The sequence below is a fragment of the Sardina pilchardus genome, chromosome 20, assembly GCF_963854185.1.
Source record: "Sardina pilchardus chromosome 20, fSarPil1.1, whole genome shotgun sequence".
NCBI classification, from domain to species: domain Eukaryota; kingdom Metazoa; phylum Chordata; class Actinopteri; order Clupeiformes; family Clupeidae; genus Sardina; species Sardina pilchardus.
Window position 1 is genome coordinate 29,815,325 of NC_085013.1, and position 23,776 is coordinate 29,839,100.

Consider the following 23,776-nt stretch of genomic DNA (forward strand, 5'->3'; position numbering starts at 1 on the left):
AAGGGAATAACATAGTTTAATATGAAAAAACGGTGAAGTGTTCCTTTAACTATTATCTCCCAAATCTATTATGAACAACAGCAATGTTTATCCATGTAATTTTGTTTTATAGCCCAGGTGCTGCATATTCAATTCAAGATGAAGTCATATCAAATTTTATTGAAGTGATTCCAAACTATGATGGAAAATCCAGACACCGCGTCTTGAATCTACCTCACCTTGCTAGCCTGGAGAGCCATTATATTGCTGAACAGTATAGCAGACTCCCAAAAGAAGTCATTCTCAAGATTGCTGGCAATTTCCTGGATGGAACAGAAGATATTGAGGTAAGAAAAGTGTCATATTCACATGTACTGTTCTGCCTACTGTGATGAGTATTATCCAAAGCAACTTTCAATTGAGATACACACAGACCAAGCTGTAGTACTGTAAATGAAGGGGGTCCTTTCAGAGTGTGTGTGTGTGTGTGTGTGTGTGTGTGTGTGTGTCCAAAGGGCGATCTCTTGATACTTCAGGAGTAAAGAAGGTTAAACACAAGGATATCAAAAGACATAGAAGAGATTATGATCTGGTGATTTTGAAATGATTATGATATTCACATTCAACTGCACACCAGTGCTCCACACCTTGTAATAGAGTCATCGGTTCATTTTTGAGACCAAATAACATTCTCTGCTGTTGATTTTATTCACAGGTTGGCGTTGAAGGCCTTGAGGGACTTGAGCCTTTCGCTGAGGCCCTCGTTGGTGAGGACGGCCTCGTCCCAAACCTGCTGCTGACCACCATGAGCTGGCTAGGGGACAACACGTCACCACAGCTCAAAAAGCTCCTGGACAAGCTGTTTGGCTCCACGCCAGGAGACCGGCAGAAACGACAGGTGTGAGAATACAGACACCCAAGAAAAGAGAACACCCATCACACACATTTGATTTCTTTATTTGAATCCGCCAATCAAATTTCTTTACAGAAAGGATTCAAATATTCTCAGAGAAAATGCAGCTTTGTCATTCAAGGGTACATAAAGCATCACCTACGGCACACAGCAAGACTGCCTATCACAGCTGATATGGAGCAGAATTTCGCCAGTTGTTTAGACTTTCCTTTTGATAGGCCAGTCGTAGTCCATCGATTGTCAGTTTGTGGGCGTGTCCCAGGCTGCCAGATATCGACGCCACAAATTTACATGCATAGCCTAGGTCACTGATCTTTGCAAGGAGGGGTTGGTATTTAGTCAAGTACCACACACACACACACACACACACACACACACACACACACACACACACACACACACACACACACACACACACACACACACACACACACACACACACACACACACACACACACACAAATGAGAGCACTCATTACAGTGACGCCAAGACTTCACTGTATTAGTCTGGGACCCTTGGTGTTGTACGGAAGACAATCTCTCTCTCTCTCTCTCTCTCTCTCTCTCTCACACACACATTCACACAGTTGCCGCAGGACATCTTCAACAAATTCATGGAGAAGCTGAAGTCTCAGGACTCCTCTGAGATTCTGGCATACGTCAGACTGCTGAGGAGAGAGCTGGGCTACATCAAGACCAGCGACCTGAAGCAACTAGGCGAGGACATTGCTAAGTATGCCAGCATAGTCTTCAAGGACTTGCCCACCAAGGTAAGAGCATCCACATGAGAAGTGCATGTGTACCGTGTGTGGGGGGCTGGCCAATGGTGAAGAGTATTGTGTGTTGTGTGTTGTGTGGGGTGCTGTTCACTGGTGAAGAGTGTTGTGTGTTGTGTGTGTTGTGTGTTGTGTGGGGTGCTGTTCACTGGTGAAGAGTGTTGTGTGTTGTGTGGTGTGTGTTGTGTGGGGTGCTGTTCACTGGTGAAGAGTGTTGTGTGTGTTGTGTGTTGTGTGTGTTGTGTGTGTTGTGTGTTGTGTGTGTTGTGTGTGTTGTGTGTGTTGTGTGTGTTGTGTGTTGTGTGGGGTGCTGTTCACTGGTGAAGAGTGTTGTGTGTTGTGTGTTGTGTGTGTTGTGTGTTGTGTGTTGTGTGGGGTGCTGGTCACTGGTGAAGAGTGTTGTGTGTGTTGTGTGTTGTGTGGGGTGTTGTTCACTGGTGAAGAGTGTTGTGTGTTGTGTGTTGTGTGGGGTGTTGTTCACTGGTGAAGAGTGTTGTGTGTGTTGTATGTTGTGTTGTGTGGGAGGCTGGTCACTGGTGAAGAGTGTTGTGTGTGTTGTGTGTGTTGTGTGTTGTGTGGGGTGCTGTTCACTGGTGAAGAGTGTTGTGTGTGTTGTGTGTTGTGTGTTGTGTGGGGTGCTGTTCACTGGTGAAGAGTGTTGTGTGTGTTGTATGTTGTGTTGTGTGGGAGGCTGGTCACTGGTGAAGAGTGTTGTGTGTGTTGTGTGTGTTGTGTGTTGTGTGGGGTGCTGTTCACTGGTGAAGAGTGTTGTGTGTTGTGTGTTGTGTGTTGTGTGGGGTGCTGTTCACTGGTGAAGAGTGTTGTGTGTTGTGTGTTGTGTGTTGTGTGGGGTGCTGTTCACTGGTGAAGAGTGTTGTGTGTTGTGTGTTGTGTGTTGTGTGGGGTGCTGTTCACTGGTGAAGAGTGTTGTGTGTTGTGTGTGTTGTGTGTTGTGTGGGGTGCTGTTCACTGGTGAAGAGTGTTGTGTGTTGTGTGTGTTGTGTGTTGTGTGGGGTGCTGTTCACTGGTGAAGAGTGTTGTGTGTGTTGTGTGTTGTGTGTGTTGTGTGTTGTGTGTTGTGTGGGGTGCTGTTCACTAGTGAAGAGTGCCACACACTCTGCCTTCATGTGGGAGGGTTTATTAGGCAATGACATATCAGCCTATAGGGCCTTCATCAGATCATAGAGCACCCAAATGACCATGTAAGGACATCCCCTGAGCAGTGCTACTGGATACAGTATTGAGATGTGATATTGTGTGATTACTGAGATGTGATATTGTGTGATGTCTGAGATGCGATATTGTGTGATTACTGAGATGTGATATTGTGTGATGTCTGTGGTGTGATATTGTGTGATGTCTGAGATGTGATATTGTGTGATGTCTGAGATGTGATATTGTGTGATGTCTGAGATGTGATATTGTGTGATGTCTGAGATGTGATATTGTGTGATGTCTGTGGTGTGTCTTACTGTGTGTTCCTGGCTCTTCCTCTGGTGGCCGCAGGGTCTGAAGGCGATGCTGTCCGGCGAGGATAACGAGCTGTTCGGCCACTACATCTTCATGGACGAGAACATGGTCCTGCCCACCGGCTCAGGGTTCCCTCTCCGGCTCTCGCTGTCTGGTGTCTTTGCCCCGGGAGCGAGGGGAGGCATTTCGGTCTCGCCAGATATGGTAACGGCAACGCGAAACAAGACACACACTTCAGTTGGAATGAACACATGTCCTTGTGTCCACTTCATCTCTGCACTTTGATTGGTTGAAATGGCAGAGCTAGGACCAGACAGACACAGACACAGATTTGAGTGGCATGTTCATTTACACGCTGATATAAACTGTATAGTCACTGTATAGCATTGACTATCTTAATCAAAGGAAAAGCTCAGGTAGTGAAGAGTTCAGATGCCAAAGTCTCTAAACGTGAGTGAATGATCTCCACTCATAGTTACGTTAATCAAATAGTTTTGCTTCAAAACCTTCTAAATACCACTTCCTGGTGTGAAATATCAATTTGTAGGCAAAAAAAAAGCCCAATAAAAATGCTAATTTAAAAGAGAAATGGTCAGACGGATTTAGAGAGTTTTGCATCTGAACTCTTTTTTTCACACAAGTGCAATTTTAGTTTTGAGTAACGAATGAGAATCCTGTAATGGAATTAGATATCTATAGACAATCAATGTTCCATTCTTGGAGGGGAAAGAAAAACAGCATAATCAGCATGGGCTTCTGCTATCCTCTCCCCAGCACCAGGTGTCTTTCATGCCCTCTGCTGGAGTGGAGTTTATCACCCACATGGGCGTACACATCCCTGAGTTTGTCGCCGCGGGCATTGAGATGCACACCAACCTGTACCATGAGAGTGCTCTGAACGCTAAGGTCACCATCGCCAGGGGCCAGGTCAAGCTCTCTATCCCGCCACCAGAGGGCGATGTCCAGCTCTTCAGCATCAGGTGGGTGGCTGACCAGTGATCAGTAATATCTACGATTCTTATTATCAAGGAGATGAAGAGCAATACTGTGATAATAAAATGATTATTTGTTTTGATAACATTGCCTTGAGGAAATCAGACGGCCATACAACTCTTGTCTGGTCACCACAAGGCTGTGTCCCCATTAATTTACTAACTCACATACTGTTATAGTGTTTATTTGACTTTTCCTGTCCAACAAGCAGGACTACTGTATGTCCCCGTTAATTCACTAGAGTCACATAATAGTGTTTATTTTCCTAAACAGGGCTACTGTATGTCCCCGTTAATTCACTAGTGACTAGTGTCACATATTAGAGTTTATTTTCCTAAACAGGGCTATTGTATGTCCCCGTTAATTCACTAGTCTCACATAATAGTGTTTATTTTCCTAAACAGGGCTACTGTATGTCCCCGTTAATTCACTAGTGTCACATAATAGTGTTTATTTTCCTTTTCCTGTTCGATAAACAGCAACAAGCTGTTGTCCGTGTCCTCGTCCCAGCCCAAGATTGTGCCGTCTCTGGTGGAGGACAGAACAGACACCACTGAGTGCCATCCCCTCTTCACCGGCCTGAAGTACTGCACCACCATGCGCTACTCAAACGCCAGCTCCAACAGCGAGGCTCCCTACTATCCCCTCACTGGAGAAACCAAGTGAGTACAACATGAACAATGAGGCTCCCTACTATCCCCTCACTGGAGAAACCAAGTGAGTACAACATGAACAATGAGGCTCCCTACTATCCCCTCACTGGAGAAACCAAGTGAGTAGCTCCCTACTATCCCCTCACTGGAGAAACCAAGTGAGTAGCTCCCTCACTGGGGAAACCAAGTGAGTGCTAAATTAAAGAAAGAAATCTGAATATTAGCTGAATATTATAATCAAGTCTTCATATGAGCTCCGTAAAGAGTCATTTTATTCAGATAAGACATGTCTGGCCTCCCTGCAGTATGATTGTGTCCTGCAGTAGTCAGCGGCTGCCTGCTCGAATGCTTTGTTAGCTTGTGAATAAAGCTAGTTGTTAGCTTGTGAACAAAGCACGATTGTTTGTGACATTACCTTGTTAGTAAGAAAGGGACAATGGATGTTCATTGACATTTCCATCCAATCAAGACGAGGTAATTTCCTGTACCCGCAGGTTTGCGTTAGATCTCCAGCCCACAGGGGAGGTCACGGAGTACACCGCCACCGTCGCTTACAAACTCCTCTCGGAGGGCAAGCAGGGTCGCCATAAAGTGGACTCGGTGAAGATCGATCTGAAAATGGAGGGTAAGTTTGCCTATTTGATGAACGCAAATTTCCATCTGAGTGGTCATGATGGTTAATTGTATTTCATAAGTCATGTATTTAAAATCTAGTTGTACAGTAAAATTAATTGTGTTTCTCGCAACTCTAAAAACAGAGGGGAAACTCATGGTTTAATTCCGTAATGTAATGTCATAAAGTACATTAAATATCGCTCTTTGTGACCTTTTCTCTTGATCATTCCCCGTCTCCATCAGGGTCTGAGCCTTGTGAAGCCACAGCCATCATGAAGTACAACCGGAACAAGGGCATCTTCACCACTGACCTCCAGGTCCCAGACACTGATTTTGAGGCCGGGTTGAAGCTGACCGCTGGTGACAGCAATGTGAAGGGGAAGAAAATGAAAGGCTTCACTATTGATGTGACCAATAAGAATGTCCCACAAATGTCACTGGTTGCCCGGGCAAGGTATGATAGCTTGCCGAGTATATTTGCAATGTTAATATAGCTAGTGGCATTTGTATTATAACAGTTGGATACAACTGAAAGAGGCTTTTGGGAATGTTACCACTGTAGAAAACAATATTTCTGGTGCTGGAATACTGTCAAAATGTTTTAATGAGACGTTTTCTTGCTGCCTCTGCAGGCTGGAGTCCATGAAGGATGCGCTGGTCCAGGTTGAGATGGAAATCCCCTCATTGCTCTCAAAAGCAACAACCACAGCGACCCTGAAGAAGGAGAATGGACTCATTCTACAGCTGGAAACAGACATTGATATCCCAAAGATGTCTTCCATTCAGACTGCCATCGTCAGATATGGTGCGGACATTTTTTATCAGTTCACATTCACCTCAAGTTTATAAATTGTAATATATTTAGTTTGTAGACTGTATGTATACTGTAATGTAGAAGTGTGTGAATCTTAAATACTGAGTTGTGTTTTATTATTATCGTTATTATTTGCACACAGGAAGTGTGTGAATCTTAAATACTGAGTTGTGTTTTATTATTATCGTTATGATTTGCACACAAGAAGTGTGTGAATCTTAAATACTGAGTGCTGTTTGACGTTTATGCCATTTTTGTTTTGACATCACAGATGAGAACAAAGTTGAGGTCGAGTTGAAGTCAGATATGAATTCAGATTTTGACAAACTCTTCCCCAACATGGAGGGTATGAGGAACAACCTGCAGGCAGCCATTGATGACATGTTGGACCAGAAGGTCCCCAAGACAGACATGAAGCTGCGTCACATTGTCTCTAAAGGCTTTGAGGTTGGTGGCACAGAAAGGGATTCATTACAGTAACTCATCCAGGGGTGTTGATTGGTCCTGCACTATGTCAATAACTCATCCAGGGGTGTTGATTGGTCCTGCACTGTGTCAATAACTCATCCTGGGGTCATTGAGGGGTGGGGTTCTGCTGGCAAAGATAATCTTAAATTAGACATATTCAAAGACTTTTTTTTTTTTTTTACTTTATTAAATCAGCTTTGATACTAGTCACAACTGTCTTACCAAGCAATTAATGCCTGTATTCCTAAAAGAAAATCAAAAAAAGACATTTGCATGTCATTTTCAGAGGTTTGTCCTTGACTTTTTTTAAAGAAAAAAACAAAACAAAGCAAAACCTGACATAAATGTCACAACTCAGTGCTAGCGCTAGCAGTGGTCATGATTAACCTTAGGGATGTATTGATGGGGGTATTTATGTATTGGAGGGGGTATTTCTGCATTGGAGGGGGTATTTATGTATTGGAGGGGGTATTTCTGCATTGGAGGGGGTATTTCTGCATTGGTGGGGGTATGTATGCATTGGAGGGGGTATTTATGTATTGGAGGGGGTATTTATGTATTGGTGGGGGAATTTATGTATTGGAGGGGGTATTTATGTATTGGAGGGGGTATTTATGCATTGGAGGGGGTATTTATGTATTGGAGGGAGTATTTCTGCATTGGTGGGGGTATTTCTGCATTGGTGGGGGTATTTATGTATTGGAGGGGGTATTTATTCATTGGTGGGGTATTTATGTATTGGAGGGGGTATTTCTGCATTGGTGGGGGTATTTATGTATTGGAGGGGGTATTTATTCATTGGTGGGGTATTTATGTATTGGAGGGGGTATTTCTGCATTGGTGGGGGTATTTATGTATTGGAGGGGGTAGTTATGTTTTGGTGGGGGTATGTATTCATTGGTGGGGGAATGTATGTATTGGTGGGGGTATGTATGTATTGGTGGGGGTATTTATGTATTGGAGGGGTATTTATTCATTGGTGGGGTATTTATGTATTGGTGGGGGTATGTACAGTATGCATTGGTGGGGGTATTTATGTATTGGTGGGGGTATGTATGCATTGGTTGGGGTATTTATGTTGTATTGGTGGGGGTATGTATGTATTGGTTGGGGTATTTATGTTGTATTGGTGGGGGTATGTATGTATTTTCGTTTTGTTAGTGGTTTCACACACCACTAGAGGGCCCTCATTATCTACATGGAAAATTCAGTGACATTCATGCACACATGTTTGCCTCGTTTCACTTAATCTAGGTGCAAAATTAAGGGAGTGGTGGTGTGTGTGTGTGTGTGTGTGTGTGTGTGTGTGTGTGTGTGTGTGTATGTGTGTGGCTTTTAGATTCATTTTGTGGTTAACATTTAACATAACATGTTGAATAACATTGTTGCTATGTTGTGATAATATACAGGCAGTCAACATCTGGCTTGATAAAGTGGCGGCAGATGTTCCCTATGTAAACAACCTGAGGAGCAGAAGAAGCATCCCAGAGCTGCCACCTGTTCCTGAGAAGCTATTTATGAAATGGTAACTCACTCTCCTTTGAACATGTTGGCACTTTTGGGATTTATTACATAACAACCACCTTCACATACAGTATGTACTGTATGTTTATTGATGGCTATCCCATTTACACTTTTAAATCTACAGTTATTACAAAGTATAGCCCCAGTTTTATATGGCTGTTTACCTGTTCAAGCTCCACTAATGAGAACCATTTCCTTTTTTTACAGGGAAACTCTGTTCAGGTACCAGTTCAACAAGGGCAGAATGACTATTTCGTTACCTCTTCCACTTGGGGGCCAATCTTCGGATGACCTAAGAATTCCACCAGAGCTGTCCATCCCAAATATCTTTGTGCCAGAAATAGGCCTGGATATTCCTGCCAATACTATAAGAATTCCATCCTTCTCCATTCCCGAAGACATTGACTTCTCAATGCCTATGCTAGGTCTGGCTGAGTTGACCACAAAGGTTACCAGTAGCCTGTGCAGCTGGGAGGGTTCAGTCCTGGGCGGAAACAATACCGCTGATGTCCCCAGCTTCATTGGCCAATACAAAATAATCTCAGACTGCATCCTACCCTTCAAAGCTGAAGGTATTGTTGACGTTTGTGTGTTATTTTTGGTATTGCAGCATACTGCATTAAAGGCTTTACTAACTAATATTTATATATGTCTTCAGAATCAATGTTATGAACATATTGCATGTGTTGCATGCTGATAGCTTTTGCTCTCTCGTAGGTGCTGGAATGATTACAGGCACGTTTGAAGAGTCCCTAAAGTATGTGGTGAACAGCTCACTGAGCCACAGCCTCCTGGACGCCAGCTTTAGCGCCTCGGAAACCATTGCCTGGAAAGACGATGTGGTTGGACGAACTAATTACAGACTGCAAGCGTCAAGCCCACTTGGACTATCTGCATCTTTACATTCTTCCTCACAGTCTCTGTCAAAAGGCGATGAGGTTAAAGGAGATGGTGACATGGATGGAGACATCAAGGTTGGACCTCTGTTTGCTAAATTTGAATACACTATGACCTACATGTTTGATGGCAAAAATGACAACAAAGGAGAATCAACGTTCAAGCTTGATTCTTCAGTTATTCAACTTGAAAACAAGATGAATGGAGACTTCACAGATGAGGTGTTGACTGTCCGATCCAGAACGATGACACCAAATGAAGCCTTGAAACACATGTTAGAGCTGAAACTAGAGGACTGCAAGTTCACTCTGAAGTCAGACGCCACGGCAAAGGTTCTGAGCAATACCATCAATAACAAAGTTGCCCTCGGCATCGCTTGTGAAGCTGCAAACCTGAAGGTGGAAACAGAGATTGATGACGGAAAAAACCGAGCCTACGGTGTCCTTTCTGGGACACTGGACGGTGATGGCCTGGAGACGAGTGCGGATGGCTCCGTGGTGTTTGACTCTTGCCGCGGTTCCCACAAATCCTCCCACAACATTAACAGTGCAACCGGTTTAACCACTAGTGGCACAACCAATTTGCAGTGCAGCCCGATGACATTCGAAAATAGCTTTGATGGTAGGATTGACGACACTAGAGCCACGTTATCGGTCACATCCAAAGCAGCTGGCCGAGACAACGATGGGGAGCTCAAAATAGAGGGTACAGTAACTTCCTCACAAGCTGCTGTCAACACAGTTCTCAAGGGAAACCTTTTTGATACCGACATTGACTACACTTCAAGTGTGGGTCTAACTCCAGAAGGCCTGACCTACGCTGACAGTGTGACAGGGGCTCTAGGGGGTATGACCACAAGAAATTCCCATTCATTGAAGATCACTCTTTGGACCTTGACTCTCCGCTCCAAGTCTGACTGCTTTGTTTGTGATGGCACGTCTTACAAGCATGACATCAACGTGAACCTAAAGCCATTTGTTGCAACAATAAGCACTAACAATGACATTGAGCTCTTTGACATGAGTCTCAGCAATGAAGGACAGCTGAAGCTGGAGCCACTGAAGCTGGATCTGTCAGGTAGCATAACTGGTGCCTCTATTGGCGGTGACCAAATGAAACACGCTTGCTCCATCAACTATGCTGACCTCGCTGGATTTGTAAAATGCAGCACAAACGTCAAACTGTCTGAGACCCAGTTTAATCACAACTTTGAACTGCAATATGCAGGGCTGGCATCTAAACTGAGCAGCGAGGCTCTGATCAACTCCAAGGTCCTGCGTCTAGAGAGCACCCTGCGGACGATGGCAGAGCCTTTCAGTCTAACTGTTGATGCCATCCTCAATAGTGACAGTGAGGTGGACTTCTATGGGAAGCACAAGGGCCAGCTGTACAGCAAGTATCTTTTGAGAGCAAAACCGCTTGGCATTGCCCACTCTCACGACTGCAGGGCATCAGCTACACACAAGATGCCCTCTGGGGCCACTCATGAGACTCACCTTGAAAATAAGCTTGAAGGTGTCTTGACCCCCAGTGAACAGTCCTGGCTCTGGAAGATCAAGTCCAAGATAAACGACCATGCTTACAATCAGGACATCAGCACCTACAATAATGACGAGAGAATGGGGATTGAATATGCTGGCGTGGTCTTCACCAATCTTGTAAACAAAGCAGCCATGTCTGATGACCCAGACTTCCAGAGTGATCACTCTTTTGACAACCAAGAATTTAGTCTGTCGGCGTTCCTGAAATATGACAAGAATAGTGATTCTCACATACTTTCCCTGCCTTATATTGAAAATCTTCCTGAGGCTTTTGAACAACTCAAAGCCTCAATTGTTAATGCATTGGAGGCAGTGCAGCAATACATCGACAGTTTAGATGTGAATAATGCTGTTGCTGAGTTCAGAGCTACTTTGGAGAAAATACCACAGGATGTGGAAAATTATATTACAGATTTGGACCTTGAAGGAAAATTCAAGCAAGCTACCGAGGCATTGGTTTCCTGGATGAACAGCTATGCAATCTCAGTCGATGACTTGGAGGCCATTGTGGAGAATTTGAGAGAAGACTTTGAAAAGTCTCTACTGGACACAGCAAGTAAAATAAGAGACATGCTGGTTCAAATCAAAGAATATGTTGAAAGTGGGACCTTGTCTGACACCATATACAATTTCTTTAGAGAGCTTGGAACTGCTCTCAGGAGCTTTGATGAGACATATCAGCTTTCCCAGACACTTGTCAGGGCAATCGAAGCGATTGAGGACATCGTCAGGCAGATTGACATGGAGAAACTTACAGACAGCAGTTTGGGTTGGCTGCAAGATCTTGACATAAATTATGGAATAAGGGATTGGCTACAGGAGAAAGTCAATGAACTGAAGCAAACCATAGACACATTTGATATTATGATGTTAGCCCAGGATCTAAAAGAGTATATAGAAAATACTATACCTGAATTAATTCAATTTTTAAGTCAAATTTCAGATCGACTTCCGACCGATGACATAAAAAACACACTTGAAACTATAAAAGATATTCTTGTCAACTGGCTTGATGAATATGAAATTGATCGCAAAATTAATTCTGTGATCTCTAAAATACAGGACCTCTTTCAACGCTATGAAATTGACCAGAAGTTTGAGATGCTCACTAATGACTTTGTTGAACTGATAAAACAATACAAAGTCCATGAAACCCTGCAACAAGTGGCAGAGGAACTGAAGAAAATTAAAATTGAATATTTCTTTAACAAATTCATGCAAGTTCTTGATGATGTTATCAATCAGTTAAAATCTATTGACTTTAAACAAAGTATTGATGATTTAAATGAATACATTTCAACAACAGCCAAAGCAATACAGGAATTTGATTATAAAAGTAACATCGATGACGCCAACCAGAAAATCAGTGAAGTTATTGAATATGTGAACGAACACATAAGAACATATGAAATTCCACAAAAAATCGAAGCTTCTCGACAGTTTCTCAGAGAGATTCAGTCCACCATATGGAATTACTTGGATCAAGTCAAAGCAACAAGAGTGGGAGAGGTGCTCGTTATGTTGAAGGATGTTCTTGACAAAACTGCTTACAAAGACATTCAGTTCAAGGTACAAGACATGTTGGAGGATGTGAGACAGAGAGTCACTGACATGGACATCAAAGCTGAAATTATGTACTACTTGGAGAGAGCCAGTGAGTCCTACACTAACATGCTGGCCTACATCTCTCTTCAATTCGATAAACTGATTGAGACAATTCGCCAGGTGACAAAGGACCAAGAGATTCTTGACCAAATCAGTAATTCTGTAGAGGGCATACTTGATGCCCTGAAAAAGGCAGAGATTCGAACTCCTTCCTTCACTGTCCCACTGACAGATCTCACAATTCCAACAGTAACCATAGTCCTTCAGAACCTCCAAGACATTGAAATTCCATCTAGCATTACAATCCCAGAATTCAGCATCCTTGAAATAATCGAGGTGCCACCCATCACCATTGATTTTGACAGGCTCAAGCAGTTGATAATTGATCTAATTGACGAAATCCGTGCCTTTGAGCTTCCAATAGTAGAACTTGAAGCTATGTTTGGAGATTTAAGGGTTCTATACATGTCCGACCTGCCAGACCTTACTTTTCCTGGGATCACACTTTCAGAAATCAGGATCCCTGATATAACTCTACCCAAATTGAACTGTGAAAACTTTGATATCACAAAATTGCCAATTCCTGAGGTGAAGCTGCCAAAGATTCCAAGCGAGGTCCAAGTGCCTGCCTTTGGTAAACTCTATGGTGAGGTAAGGATAAACTCACCCCACTACACACTGATGACAGGAGCCAAACTAGAAAACTCAACAACTGCTCCCAAATCCCCTCAGTTTACCGCTACTCTGTCCTCCCAGGCCAAATCGACCTTTGAGCTTTTAGAGTTCTCCTTGGATGGCACTCTCCGTCTTGAAGCCCCGAGAATGAAGAAGATGGTCCTTAAAGAGACACTTAAGGCCTCTCATGTGGCTTTTAACATTGACCATGAGGGTACTTTGATTTTCAGTGGACTATCAGCTGAAGTAACAGCAAATACTACTGCTAAGGCCACCACTGAAATGTACACAGCTGATTTGGTAAATCATTTTGAGCTTGCCCTGAAGAATGGAATTTCTGCAACAATGGCCACAAACTACAACCACAACCTCAATATCCCAGTCGCAGATATTTTAAGTCAAGCCACCATGACACAAATATCAAAGGCACAATTTGAATCTGGTGCTATCTCTGTGACCGTTGGGACAATTGGCAGTGGGAAGCTGGCACGGCCGGAGCATCACTTTTCAGATGAGGGAACACACAAGAGCAAACTGGAGTTTAATGTCAACATTGGCACTGCAACATGTGAATTTAATGGAGAAACGATAAGCAGGTACTATACACTGAGACAGGACATCAATATTGAATCGGCCATGCTGGATCATGTGACAATTAATGTTATACTCGAAACAGAAGCTCCACCTATCGAAAGCAGTCGTATGACCTTGCAGGGAGTGGCTAAGATGGAAGACCTGAAGCTTGATCTGAAAGCCAACCATAATGCTGTGATGAGGGGTCCGGTGCGTGGCACCATATCTAACTCTCTGGAGTTTTTGGCAAAGCCATTTGAGATGGTTCTAGACAGCAAGAACAAGGGGAATGTCAGGATTGTCTTCCCCTTCAAGCTGACTGGAAAGGTTGATCTCCAGAATGATTATGGATTCATTCTGAACCCAGAGAAACAGCGTGTCTGCATTGTGGGATTGGCTCGCTTCAATCAGTACAAATACAACCATAACTTCACCCTGGACAATAACAAATATGACGTTGGCATTTATGGTGCAATGAATGGTGAGGCCAACCTAGACTTTTTGACTGTACCTCTTTCAGTCCCAGAGATGACTCTACCTTACTTTAACGTGAAAACGCCAACGATTACAGATGTTTCGCTGTGGGAAGACCTCGGCCTCAATGCTCTTCTTACTACTCCTCGCCAGAATTTTGACATGAATTTTAACTTGCTGTATCAGAAAAACCCAGACACGCATGCATTCTACTTTGATCTTGTACCTGTATATAATATAATCAATAACAATGCTGAATTTCTGCAGACAAACTTTGAGATGGGAAGAGACTGGGTTTTCGATAACCTCATGGAGTCCTACAATCATGCCAAGTCTCAGTATGAAAAATACAAAATTGACACATCCAGTCAGCCTCCTAAATATTTTAGGATTCCTGGATACACTGTCCCAGTCCTGAACATTGAAGTGTCTGCTTTCAGGGCTGAAATGCCAGCATTTAGCTTTATCATCCCCAAAGAAGTTAGCACACCAAGTTTTAAAGTGCCAGCGCTGGGTTTCTCAGTTCCATCCTATACTCTTGTTCTTCCTTCCCCGGAGGTTCCAGTCCTGTATTTACCTGAAACACTCAGGGAGTTGTCTCTTCCAACACTCAGGTTGCCTGAAGTCCAGAATAGCATTATGATACCAGCCATGGGGAATATGACATACGATTTTTCTTTTAAGTCCGCAATGATCACTCTAAATGCCAATGGTGGACTCTACAATCAGTCAGACATTGTGGGAAGATTAGGAGCTACCTCCACCTCTGTGTTTGATGTTCTGAAAGGAAAATTTGAGGGCACAACCAGGCTGACGACGAACAGAGGTCTTAAGCTGGCTACGGCCATGGCACTAGAGCACAAGAACGTTGAGGGAACCCATGATGGCTCTCTCAGCTGCACAAGGAGAGGTTTGGAGGGAACCATGGCAAATATTGCTAAAGTCAATTCGCCCATCTTGACTCTGGAGTTGGATCAGGAATCAAGTTTAGATTCTCACAGCTCACCAAATGTTGTCACTAAGCTGAAAGGGAAATACAACTTTAATATCCCCTACATTGATGCCAGAGGAGGCGGTGACATTGAGCATAAGACAGACCTTGGAATGGAGAGTATCTACATCTCTGTGGATAGTTATACAAAGGGAAAGATGGACGGGACCGTCATGGAGACTGGAAAGTTTTCTGCAGGTTTGAACAATGAAGCCTCCTTCTTTCTCGGTGTAGTAGATCATCGGTCATCACTGGCCACACTTGTACAAGTGAAATATGACCATGATGACATCAAGATTTTGAACATCGAGTTGAGTGAGCTCTTAGCGCTGGAAGCATCTCCACGTCGTCTTTTTGCTACAATGAAATTAGCAGGCAACAATGAGGCTTACTTCACAGAAGGGGCTTTCCTCACAGATGGCAAGCAATCTGTCCAAGCTACTCTTGAGATGGTTCCCCTCACAATGGTACTGCTCCATACAGTCGTTGATTTTTCTCAGCAGAGTCCCATTGGAGATGCAGAACTACTTCAGAAAATGAACCTTGACCTCACAGCAGAGAAGCAGTCATTGAAATGGAGTGGCAAAGAGCAAATCACTCCCATCATCCATGCATGTGATCTTGTGTTGTCCAATGATAGAGCAGAGATCCGCATGGAAGCAACACAGTCTTTGGAGGGGTATCTTGCCTTCCTGAAATCCATCAAGCTGCCAGTGTATCAGAAGACAGTGTGGGATGTTCTGAAGTTTGACCAGGTCACCAACACAGAAGAACGTCAGTTCATTAACGGCTCCACTGTTGTTGTTTACACAAAGAGTCCAGAGGGGTACAAGTTTGGTTTTGGGGAAATACCCGCACTGATCAGTGACATAAATGATTTCTTGGAAAATGTCGATCTTGATTTCTCTCTTCCACACACCTTTTCCACTCCACATATTGACGTACCATTTACTAACTTTTATATCCGACATGGATATGTTGACCTGAACAATATAGAAATCCCTGATGAGATAGCATTGCCTCAAATAGATATCAGCCTGCCTGGTTTACCCCAACTCACAATTCCAGCTCTTGAGATAGGCACAAAGTACTTTGAGGGTGAGCACATTCTTTTGAAACTTCCAAAGTTTGAACTTGCCTGGTCAGGAATCCAGCAACCGAGATTCCTTGATGACATAATGGCTCTACTACCAGACTGTGGCGTACCTCCATTTCATATTCCCAAACAGTATATTGAAATCCCAGAGATGTCATTAAAGTTACCAGCTGTTATATTTATCCCAACCTTTGGAGCTCTTTCAACAACAGTGAAGGTATCCTCTCCTATTTATACGGAGACGTGGACCACTGTTGTGGAGAATAAGTACCCTGAGATTCTGACTTCCTTCAATGCTGCCTGCACCTCAACAATGGCCTTCCTTGCGTATGACTTGGATGGTATGTACGGAAATTATTACCTCTATCCAAAAACTTAATTTTTGTATTTTTGTTTTATTTATATAACTTTTAAATATTCTAATGTCCTGTTTTGCATGTTTAAATTGTAGCAAAAGCAACCTGGCGCATTTTTGATGAAGCTTTCAGCATGAATGGAATTAGCAAACTGACCCACAATGACCTGAATGTTAACTGGCAGCACACACTGGCTCAGAATATCAGGTAAATACAGTTAAGTAGTATATGCTATTCAACCTGTGTGGTATTGAAATAAAGCAAAACTAAAACCCAGTTATTGTTTTGTGTTTGCCTGTACATTTTTCTCTGTTTCGTATTTGTTATTTATTGTTGTTTCTTTATTTGTCTGTGTTGTCATAGATCCAAGCGCCAAGAGCCTCAGGATGACAGGTTGGCAGCATTCAAGCTAATATGTACACCATCTTAGTCATACAAAACATCAGAAAATTATTTGAAAGCAACTTTTCTTTATTTGAAATTTTCATTTTTTTTCCAGCTCTCACCATACACTGAACGTGGACATCACAAGCCCAACCTTCATTGATGTGAGCTGCCGGTATGCATCTCAAAAAAATGGCATCACAGCTTCTGTTTCCTCTCCATCTGCTGGGTTCATAGGATTCCAGCTCCAGAGGAGGTCGCCTTCACAATACCATGGAAAGATCTTTGGTCGCTATCCGGTGAGAAAAAAATCATGAAGCCATTTGCAATTCTTTATTTTTTTTAAAGCGATGATTTTGGAAATGATCAAAAATGAAAATGTTAACTTTATTTTGTCTTGTGTGTTTGTGTGCGTGTTTGTGTGTGTGTGTGTGTGTGTGTGTGTGTTTGTGTGTGTGTGTGTGTGTGTGTGTTTGTGTGTGTCGTGTGCGTGTCGTGTGCGTGTGCGTGTGTGTAGTCTTCTCCTGACAAAGACACAGATATGGTAACTCTCAAAGCCACCCTGAGGAACTCAGAGAAGCTGAGCCTCCAGATAGCTTGGAACTGGAACACTGTTAGTGACCTCCTGTATGGAGTAAAGCAGAACGCGCCGCACATCGCCGCCTCCCTTAAGAAGTGTATCAACAAGTACCACACTGCTCACCTCGGCATGGACTTGAATCGAGCCTCTCTGAAGATGAAGAACGGCCTCTCCAACACCATTGAAAGAGCCTACCACGAGGTGCCTCAGATGGTCAACTCAGTGGAGAACTCCATAGAACAGCTCGAAATGCGGACCCAGGAGGTTATAACGAGGGTCGCCAAAAGCATTCCATCCGTGGACCTCCAGGAGATGAGGAACAGGTTCTCTGCCAGAGCTAGAGAGCTTTACAAGTATTATGAGAAGAATGCCCGGGTCCTTCTCGACGCTATAATGCAGTTCCTCAAGGAGACCAAATTCCACCTGCCTGGACTGGAGGAGAAGCTCAGTGGACAGGAGTTGTACCACAGAGTCCGAAAGTCTGTGTCAGCAGCTATTGAGCAGGTCACCAAAAGCTTCACTAGTCTAATGGAGTCCATCTACTCTCTCATTAGTGGCATTGAGATCACATTGCCATACTTTGATAAGGTCATTCGGGGGCAGGAGATATTAGACAGTAGTCTGCCAACTATGGAGTCTATTGAGGAGTATGTGGGTGAGACTATGAAGAAGTGGGAGAATCTAAGGCTGGAGACCTTGTTTAAGAGCCTGAATGATTTCCTGAAGTTCTGCATTACGAAGGTGGAAGAATTCATAACCTCCCTGCAGGACGTGAGGCTCAGTGAACTCTTGTACGAGTTCCGGTACCACGTCGCAGAACTTGGAGCCACGCCCGCCATGGAGGGAATCAGATCAGCGTTAGCAGAAGCAAAGGGAAACGCAGCCGCATACAAAGACATGGCAAAAGTGGAAATTCAGAACATGTACAACGGTCTGACCATGGAGAACATCAACCAAACTGTGATCGTCGCTGCTGATGTGTTTGAATCCCATTTCCTTGGTGGGGCCAATGAGTTCCATGACCAGCTGAGACACCTCACTCAGGGTGCAGAGCCCTACATCAAAATCTACAACAAGAAAGCGGAGGTAGAAATCCCCCTTCCCTTTTTCTGGAAGTCTTTTAGTGAATGGCCAACTCAGACCAGGGAATAATTTTTCATTAGGAAGAGGCAGGTTGCAAACAAGTGTTTGAGAAGGACTGATTAGTCTGAAAATGTAAGAGATTGTATTTAACAGGGTAAACTAACACACATGTTTTTTGTCATAAAGTTGTGTTTAATCAAGTTTTTGTTTAAACCTTGAAATGAGACAGTATGCTGTAAATTCATTGTTTTCATCAATTAAATCCTTTATATTACTTCCAGTGATTCAATTTATTTCACTCTATTTAGTTCAAGGGACTAGTGCCTGTTCAAGATATAAAAGCATGTATTTCAATTGAATAATGCCCTGTATGCCATGTGCCCAATACATTTGCTCTTCCTTCTGATCTGCTGAGCAGGCTGTATCCCTGTGTGTTCTCTTCCCTGCCATGTGGGGGCAGTGTAGTCAAACTGTTCATCACCGGCAGCGTTGGAGCTCTTGCTCCAGACACAACACTCGTGCCTCCCCCCAGCCTCCCAGAGGCTCTCTGGGTCGCTCTGTCCTGTCTGTCTCTTTGATACACACACGCAGGAAGAGTCTCGCTCCCTTCAGTATGCTCTCGACAATTCCCACCACAGTCTCCCTACTGGATACCTGGTGGGAAAACTGTAACCCCCCTACCGATCACTCATATCACCCAATCTGAACGGGGCTAGGATGGGGGGGGGGGGGGGGGGGGGGGGTGTAGGGGGGGGTGGCCCAAAACAAATGTTGCTAAGCAAAGACACTGCCACCTGTTAGGAATCCGGGGCTGTTGTGTGTACTGGAGCATGCTGGCTTTCCCACACAAGTCCATTAGAAGGGTGTAGATCATCAGCATGATAGTCTGAGGCTCTGACTGGACGCCAAAGGCCTGGGCTGACCCCTTCACACAGGCACTGTCCCTTTAAGGTCAGCATTGACTGGCTGGAACCGGGAGCAGACATCTACCCCATGATTAGCACCCGTGCTAAGTGTATGTCAAGTGGAAAGCAGAAGGTTTAAAAAGCCACCGCTTTCCTCTGCAGACATACGGTATGTCACGGAGAAGAAGGGTCTGTCATTTACTACTGAACACTTGGACTCTTGTGAGCAGCAGTCTAATTCTCTCATGCAAAGCATTTTAAAGTATTAGAAGGGCCTTCACCTCTGTAATGTGGTAACAGATATTCATCAAATAATATTAAAAGTAATACATGTAGTAGTAACATTTTAACTGATCAGTTTGCAAGTTGTGCCATAAAGATTTGATTTAGAATCTGTTTATTGTCTTAACCACTCAGTCTTTATCCAATTAAGATTATGGGATATGTTGCATAATTTAAAGCTTAATTTGCTCCTGAGTGGAGTTCAAAGAAACACATTCTTGCATTCCGTGAGGTCAACTCTGTGTAACCTCAGAGGGTCAGACAAAAATCAGACAGCATGGAGGTAGCAGAGTCATCAGGAAACCAGGTGGCTATTTTGCTGAACTCAGTGAAGCTCATGTAGGTTTTGCTCAAATGCTGTCAGTACCTGAGTGAGTCTGCAAATGGCATAACTATTTGCTGCTAAGCAGATAAACTCGCTGCTTGCAAGATAAACTAGGAGTGCCACTCCAAGCTCAGTTTCAACTCAAGCTCAGTTAGAAATGGGGTGTATTATTTTTGGGGCAGAACCAGTTTATTTGGGGGAAGGGGAGAATCTGGCCTATGTAGCTGTTACAAAACTGAAATTATAATATAACAATTCTAGGAATCTGATAATGCACAATCTGGGCATGGTCTATGACCAGCGTCTGCTTCAGTCGTGGGGAACATGTTTCTTATCAGGTTTGTTGGCTCAGTTCTGCTTGTCAGATGCTGGAGGTAACACCTCCGCAAGTATGACTGCCATTATGAAGCAGTGTATTCTAGGTAAAAAATCAATCATGTTGACATTCAGGTAGTTGGTATTCCCTATGTGTGTTTTGACAAGAAACTGTGTCCATAGTTCTGTTACCCATTGTAGACTTTGGCACTTGGTCAGTAAAGGTTCCTAGAAAAAGCAGAATCATAGAAAGGATAGTATTATTTATCCCTCGTCTATTATAAGCAATGGCCATTGTAGCAAGTGTTATGCCTGGTGTGTGATGCAGAGTCGCATCCAACGTTAATATTTTAAAGACGCTCAAACACTTAAAACCTTGTCCAGAGGGCATTTCTCAAAGGTATCTTATCAAGGTGGACGGTTAGTTTTGGCAGCTCCTGTTGAAATGGGACTGTTTCATACACAGAAATGGAGGAGCTGAGGCTGTTTTTCAGCTCACTTCAAATTCCTCACCACCTTTTCTTACACATCAATATTTCTCAGACTAGGAATACGTGCAAATGTGTATCAAAAGGAACATTTTAGCCCTTTTAGTTTGAATAAGAAAAATTGCCAGTTCAGTCTGACAAAATCCATTATTCTCACAGATAAATGAAATATAATGGACAAAACTAAATTAAAACAGGTGTCTAATAGCTATGATGTGTCTTAGCTTTCATTGTGTTGTTATTGTTCTTGTGTATTCATCAGTTAAAGAGTGCAATGTGACGAGGGGTCGGATTATCAGGACCATGGATGATATTATGTAACTGTTGGGGGACATAAGCTATTCATTTTTCTCCATGTTCAGTTGATTACATCACATTACATTTGGCTGACGCTTTTTAACCAAAGCGACTTACAACATGGTGAAAACATTTTTCAACCTTTTAAGAGCAATTCTAACAAGAGATTTAACAACAATAAACAACAACCACAATAAGTGCATCAATGAGTGTAGTAAGTGCATCAATGAGTGCAATTGTCTGTATAGGATAAGCAAGACTAGTTGTAAGTAGTGCTATGAGGAGATGCTCTCTAAAGAGCTGGGTTTTCAGATGTGTTTTGGAGATGGAGAGGGATGTCCCTACTCTAGTACTCTACTCAAGTTGATATGGCTTCCAGTCTAATCCTTCTGATCCCATCCAAAAAGAGGCCTCGAGTTACGGGACGCAAAATGCTTTACACGGCCATGGCTCACTGTATAGAATGGGTCATAGTGGAGGAGTTCACGCCTCACGTACATTAAACATCTCTATGGTCCATCTCTGCCACGGCCCAGGAGTGTTTTTCACAACACCCATAGCAACCATACATTTATAAAGGGAGCGAAGAAACTCCTTATTGCACTTACAGTAATATTTATGTAACAGTGACACTGGCCCTCTCAGAAACAGATAGTCCCATACTGTGAGTATGCAAAATAATTGCCTCCTGTTTATGAATAATTATTTCAGCAATGATCTTCAGAAAGCAAGAAAGCTGTGGTCAACAGACTAATAAGAAATCAGAAAAACAAGGCACTGGCTAGTGAGAGCAGGTTGGATTTTCTCAATGGCTTGTGCGTTTATTTCGCAATAAAATGCTGTTTGTAGCAACCATGATGGATGCACACCGTGTTTGGTTTTTATTTATTTTTTTAAATATAAATACCTTATAAAAATGCAGCGGGGAGAGGTAGTGGACGTAATATAAGCCATTGCACAGATGTTACAGCCCAGGCCACTGTAATAAATAACATGTCCCATTGTAGAATACCCCTGAGCTGGAGTTTGGCCAGTGGTGAGTAATCTCATTTCTGCGAGGGGGTAACAAGGCTGCGAAGGAAAACAAAATGTCAATGATTTACAGGGTGTGCAAAAGGCAATAAAATACGGGGCTGTTCCGCTCCACCCCTCCAGTGTGTCCCGCTACAGCTGTGAGCGGCCGCGTGCGTGCGTGCGTGCTGATAAAAATCACACGAGGGGTGGCGGAGCCGAGCACGGGCCCTGCGGCCTGTCTCCGGCCGCCACTGACCTTCTTCAGGATGAAATGCAGGCTTGTGCCACTCCAGGCTTTGGCATTTGGGTGTCATCGGCTCGTCGCGCTGAGATCATAATTAATCAAAAGGTCGTTTGTCTGTTTCACCCCTGTTGGAGCTGAGGTGCTGTGGTCAGGGCGCGCCACCGGCAGTAGCCTATAGCGTATGACGACAACACCTGCCAGCAGAACACGCTGCCGCTCACGACCTGAAACTAGCCGTCACTCTTCGCCCAATTCACTACGCCGTCCCGTCCACACAAGGGCCTTTCAAGAGCTCCGAGAGGAACTTTGTGAGCTTTTATTTTCGTAGGTGATTTTATACTCTCCATGTTTTATTTTTCTCCGAAGGGGAAACTCATGAAGGAATGCAAATGTTATTGCAATGGAACACAGATTTTGTTTGTTTGTTTGTTTGTTTTTTTGGAACACAAAACTGCAGAATTCAAAATTATTTGGAGGGAATGCAAGAGTTTTGCTGTAAACTAGCCTGTCATCATGTCCAATCCATCCCCATATTTTAAAATATTTTCAAACAAATGAATAGATAAAACCTTTGTGTGTCATGTGCATGTCAATTCTCATTGACCTACTTGAAACACATCTAAATATTAGGCCTTCTTCAGAAACATTCATTTCTGTTCAAATAATGAGCAAATTTTCAATTGTCTTTGTTTACTCTCTCTCTCTCCCTCTTTCTCTCGCCATCTTTCACTTCACCCTGTGTTCAAACTCAACCTGCCTCTAGCATGCCAAAGATTCCTCTTTTTTTACTCCGGGTTTCATAGATCTTCATCTGTAAGAATAATATCCTTCTGACAATGCTCAGCTGTTTCTTAAATCATGGCCCATGTCAGAAGAGGCCTGAGAGGCAAGACAGCTGAAAAAATACATTTTTTTATTTGCTCTCAGTAAGATGGTACATCTCTTGTTTACTTTAGAAACATTCCTGAAAATGCTAGCGCTGGGAAAGCCTTTAAAAACATTTTATTTGAATATCTTTATTGTGTCTCAATGAACAGTTTAACATCAAATTCAAATCCATCACCTGACTTGAAATCCATTACTGGATTTCAAATCCATTACATACCACTTCCAATGTCGAAACCATGTGCACTGTTCTACGACTGAATGTATCTTTTCTATACATGCCTTAAAAGCTATGTCTCATACCTTCAGTCCAGATGTGTTCAGAAAACATCTATCCAAATATTGCATAATATCCTACTATCTTTTAAGTGTGGCATTCCTTTGCACATTCTGTGTTTCCTGTCAAGTGAGATTATCCACTTTGAAGGCTTTCAAACAGCCATTAAAGCTCTCGGCGGGACGCATTCTCGTTATCCTATATAATGAATATTAGCTGAGGGCGCGGACCTTCACACTGGGAACTGGGAAGACTGTGCAAATGTGTATGGGCTCACAGTTGCT

The 23,776-nt window shown here is 43.2% G+C and overlaps 1 protein-coding gene across 1 annotated transcript in view; it reads left to right on the plus strand.

The window, feature by feature from the left end:
* Window positions 1–18,734, plus strand: part of apoba (apolipoprotein Ba) — a 40,521-nt gene extending 21,787 nt beyond the window's left edge. The window contains exons 26-42 of the mRNA XM_062522202.1: window positions 82–326; window positions 695–877; window positions 1,480–1,662; window positions 3,175–3,342; window positions 3,913–4,118; window positions 4,611–4,793; window positions 5,279–5,409; window positions 5,643–5,853; window positions 6,032–6,204; window positions 6,485–6,660; window positions 8,091–8,206; window positions 8,413–8,777; window positions 8,923–16,398; window positions 16,509–16,620; window positions 16,777–16,806; window positions 16,913–17,096; window positions 17,315–18,734. Coding sequence (XP_062378186.1) covers window positions 82–326; window positions 695–877; window positions 1,480–1,662; window positions 3,175–3,342; window positions 3,913–4,118; window positions 4,611–4,793; window positions 5,279–5,409; window positions 5,643–5,853; window positions 6,032–6,204; window positions 6,485–6,660; window positions 8,091–8,206; window positions 8,413–8,777; window positions 8,923–16,398; window positions 16,509–16,620; window positions 16,777–16,806; window positions 16,913–17,096; window positions 17,315–18,529 — 11,357 coding nt within the window. The 3' untranslated portion in view covers window positions 18,530–18,734. The remainder of the gene's footprint in view (window positions 1–81; window positions 327–694; window positions 878–1,479; window positions 1,663–3,174; window positions 3,343–3,912; window positions 4,119–4,610; window positions 4,794–5,278; window positions 5,410–5,642; window positions 5,854–6,031; window positions 6,205–6,484; window positions 6,661–8,090; window positions 8,207–8,412; window positions 8,778–8,922; window positions 16,399–16,508; window positions 16,621–16,776; window positions 16,807–16,912; window positions 17,097–17,314) is intronic.
* The last annotated feature ends 5,042 nt before the right edge of the window (window positions 18,735–23,776 follow it).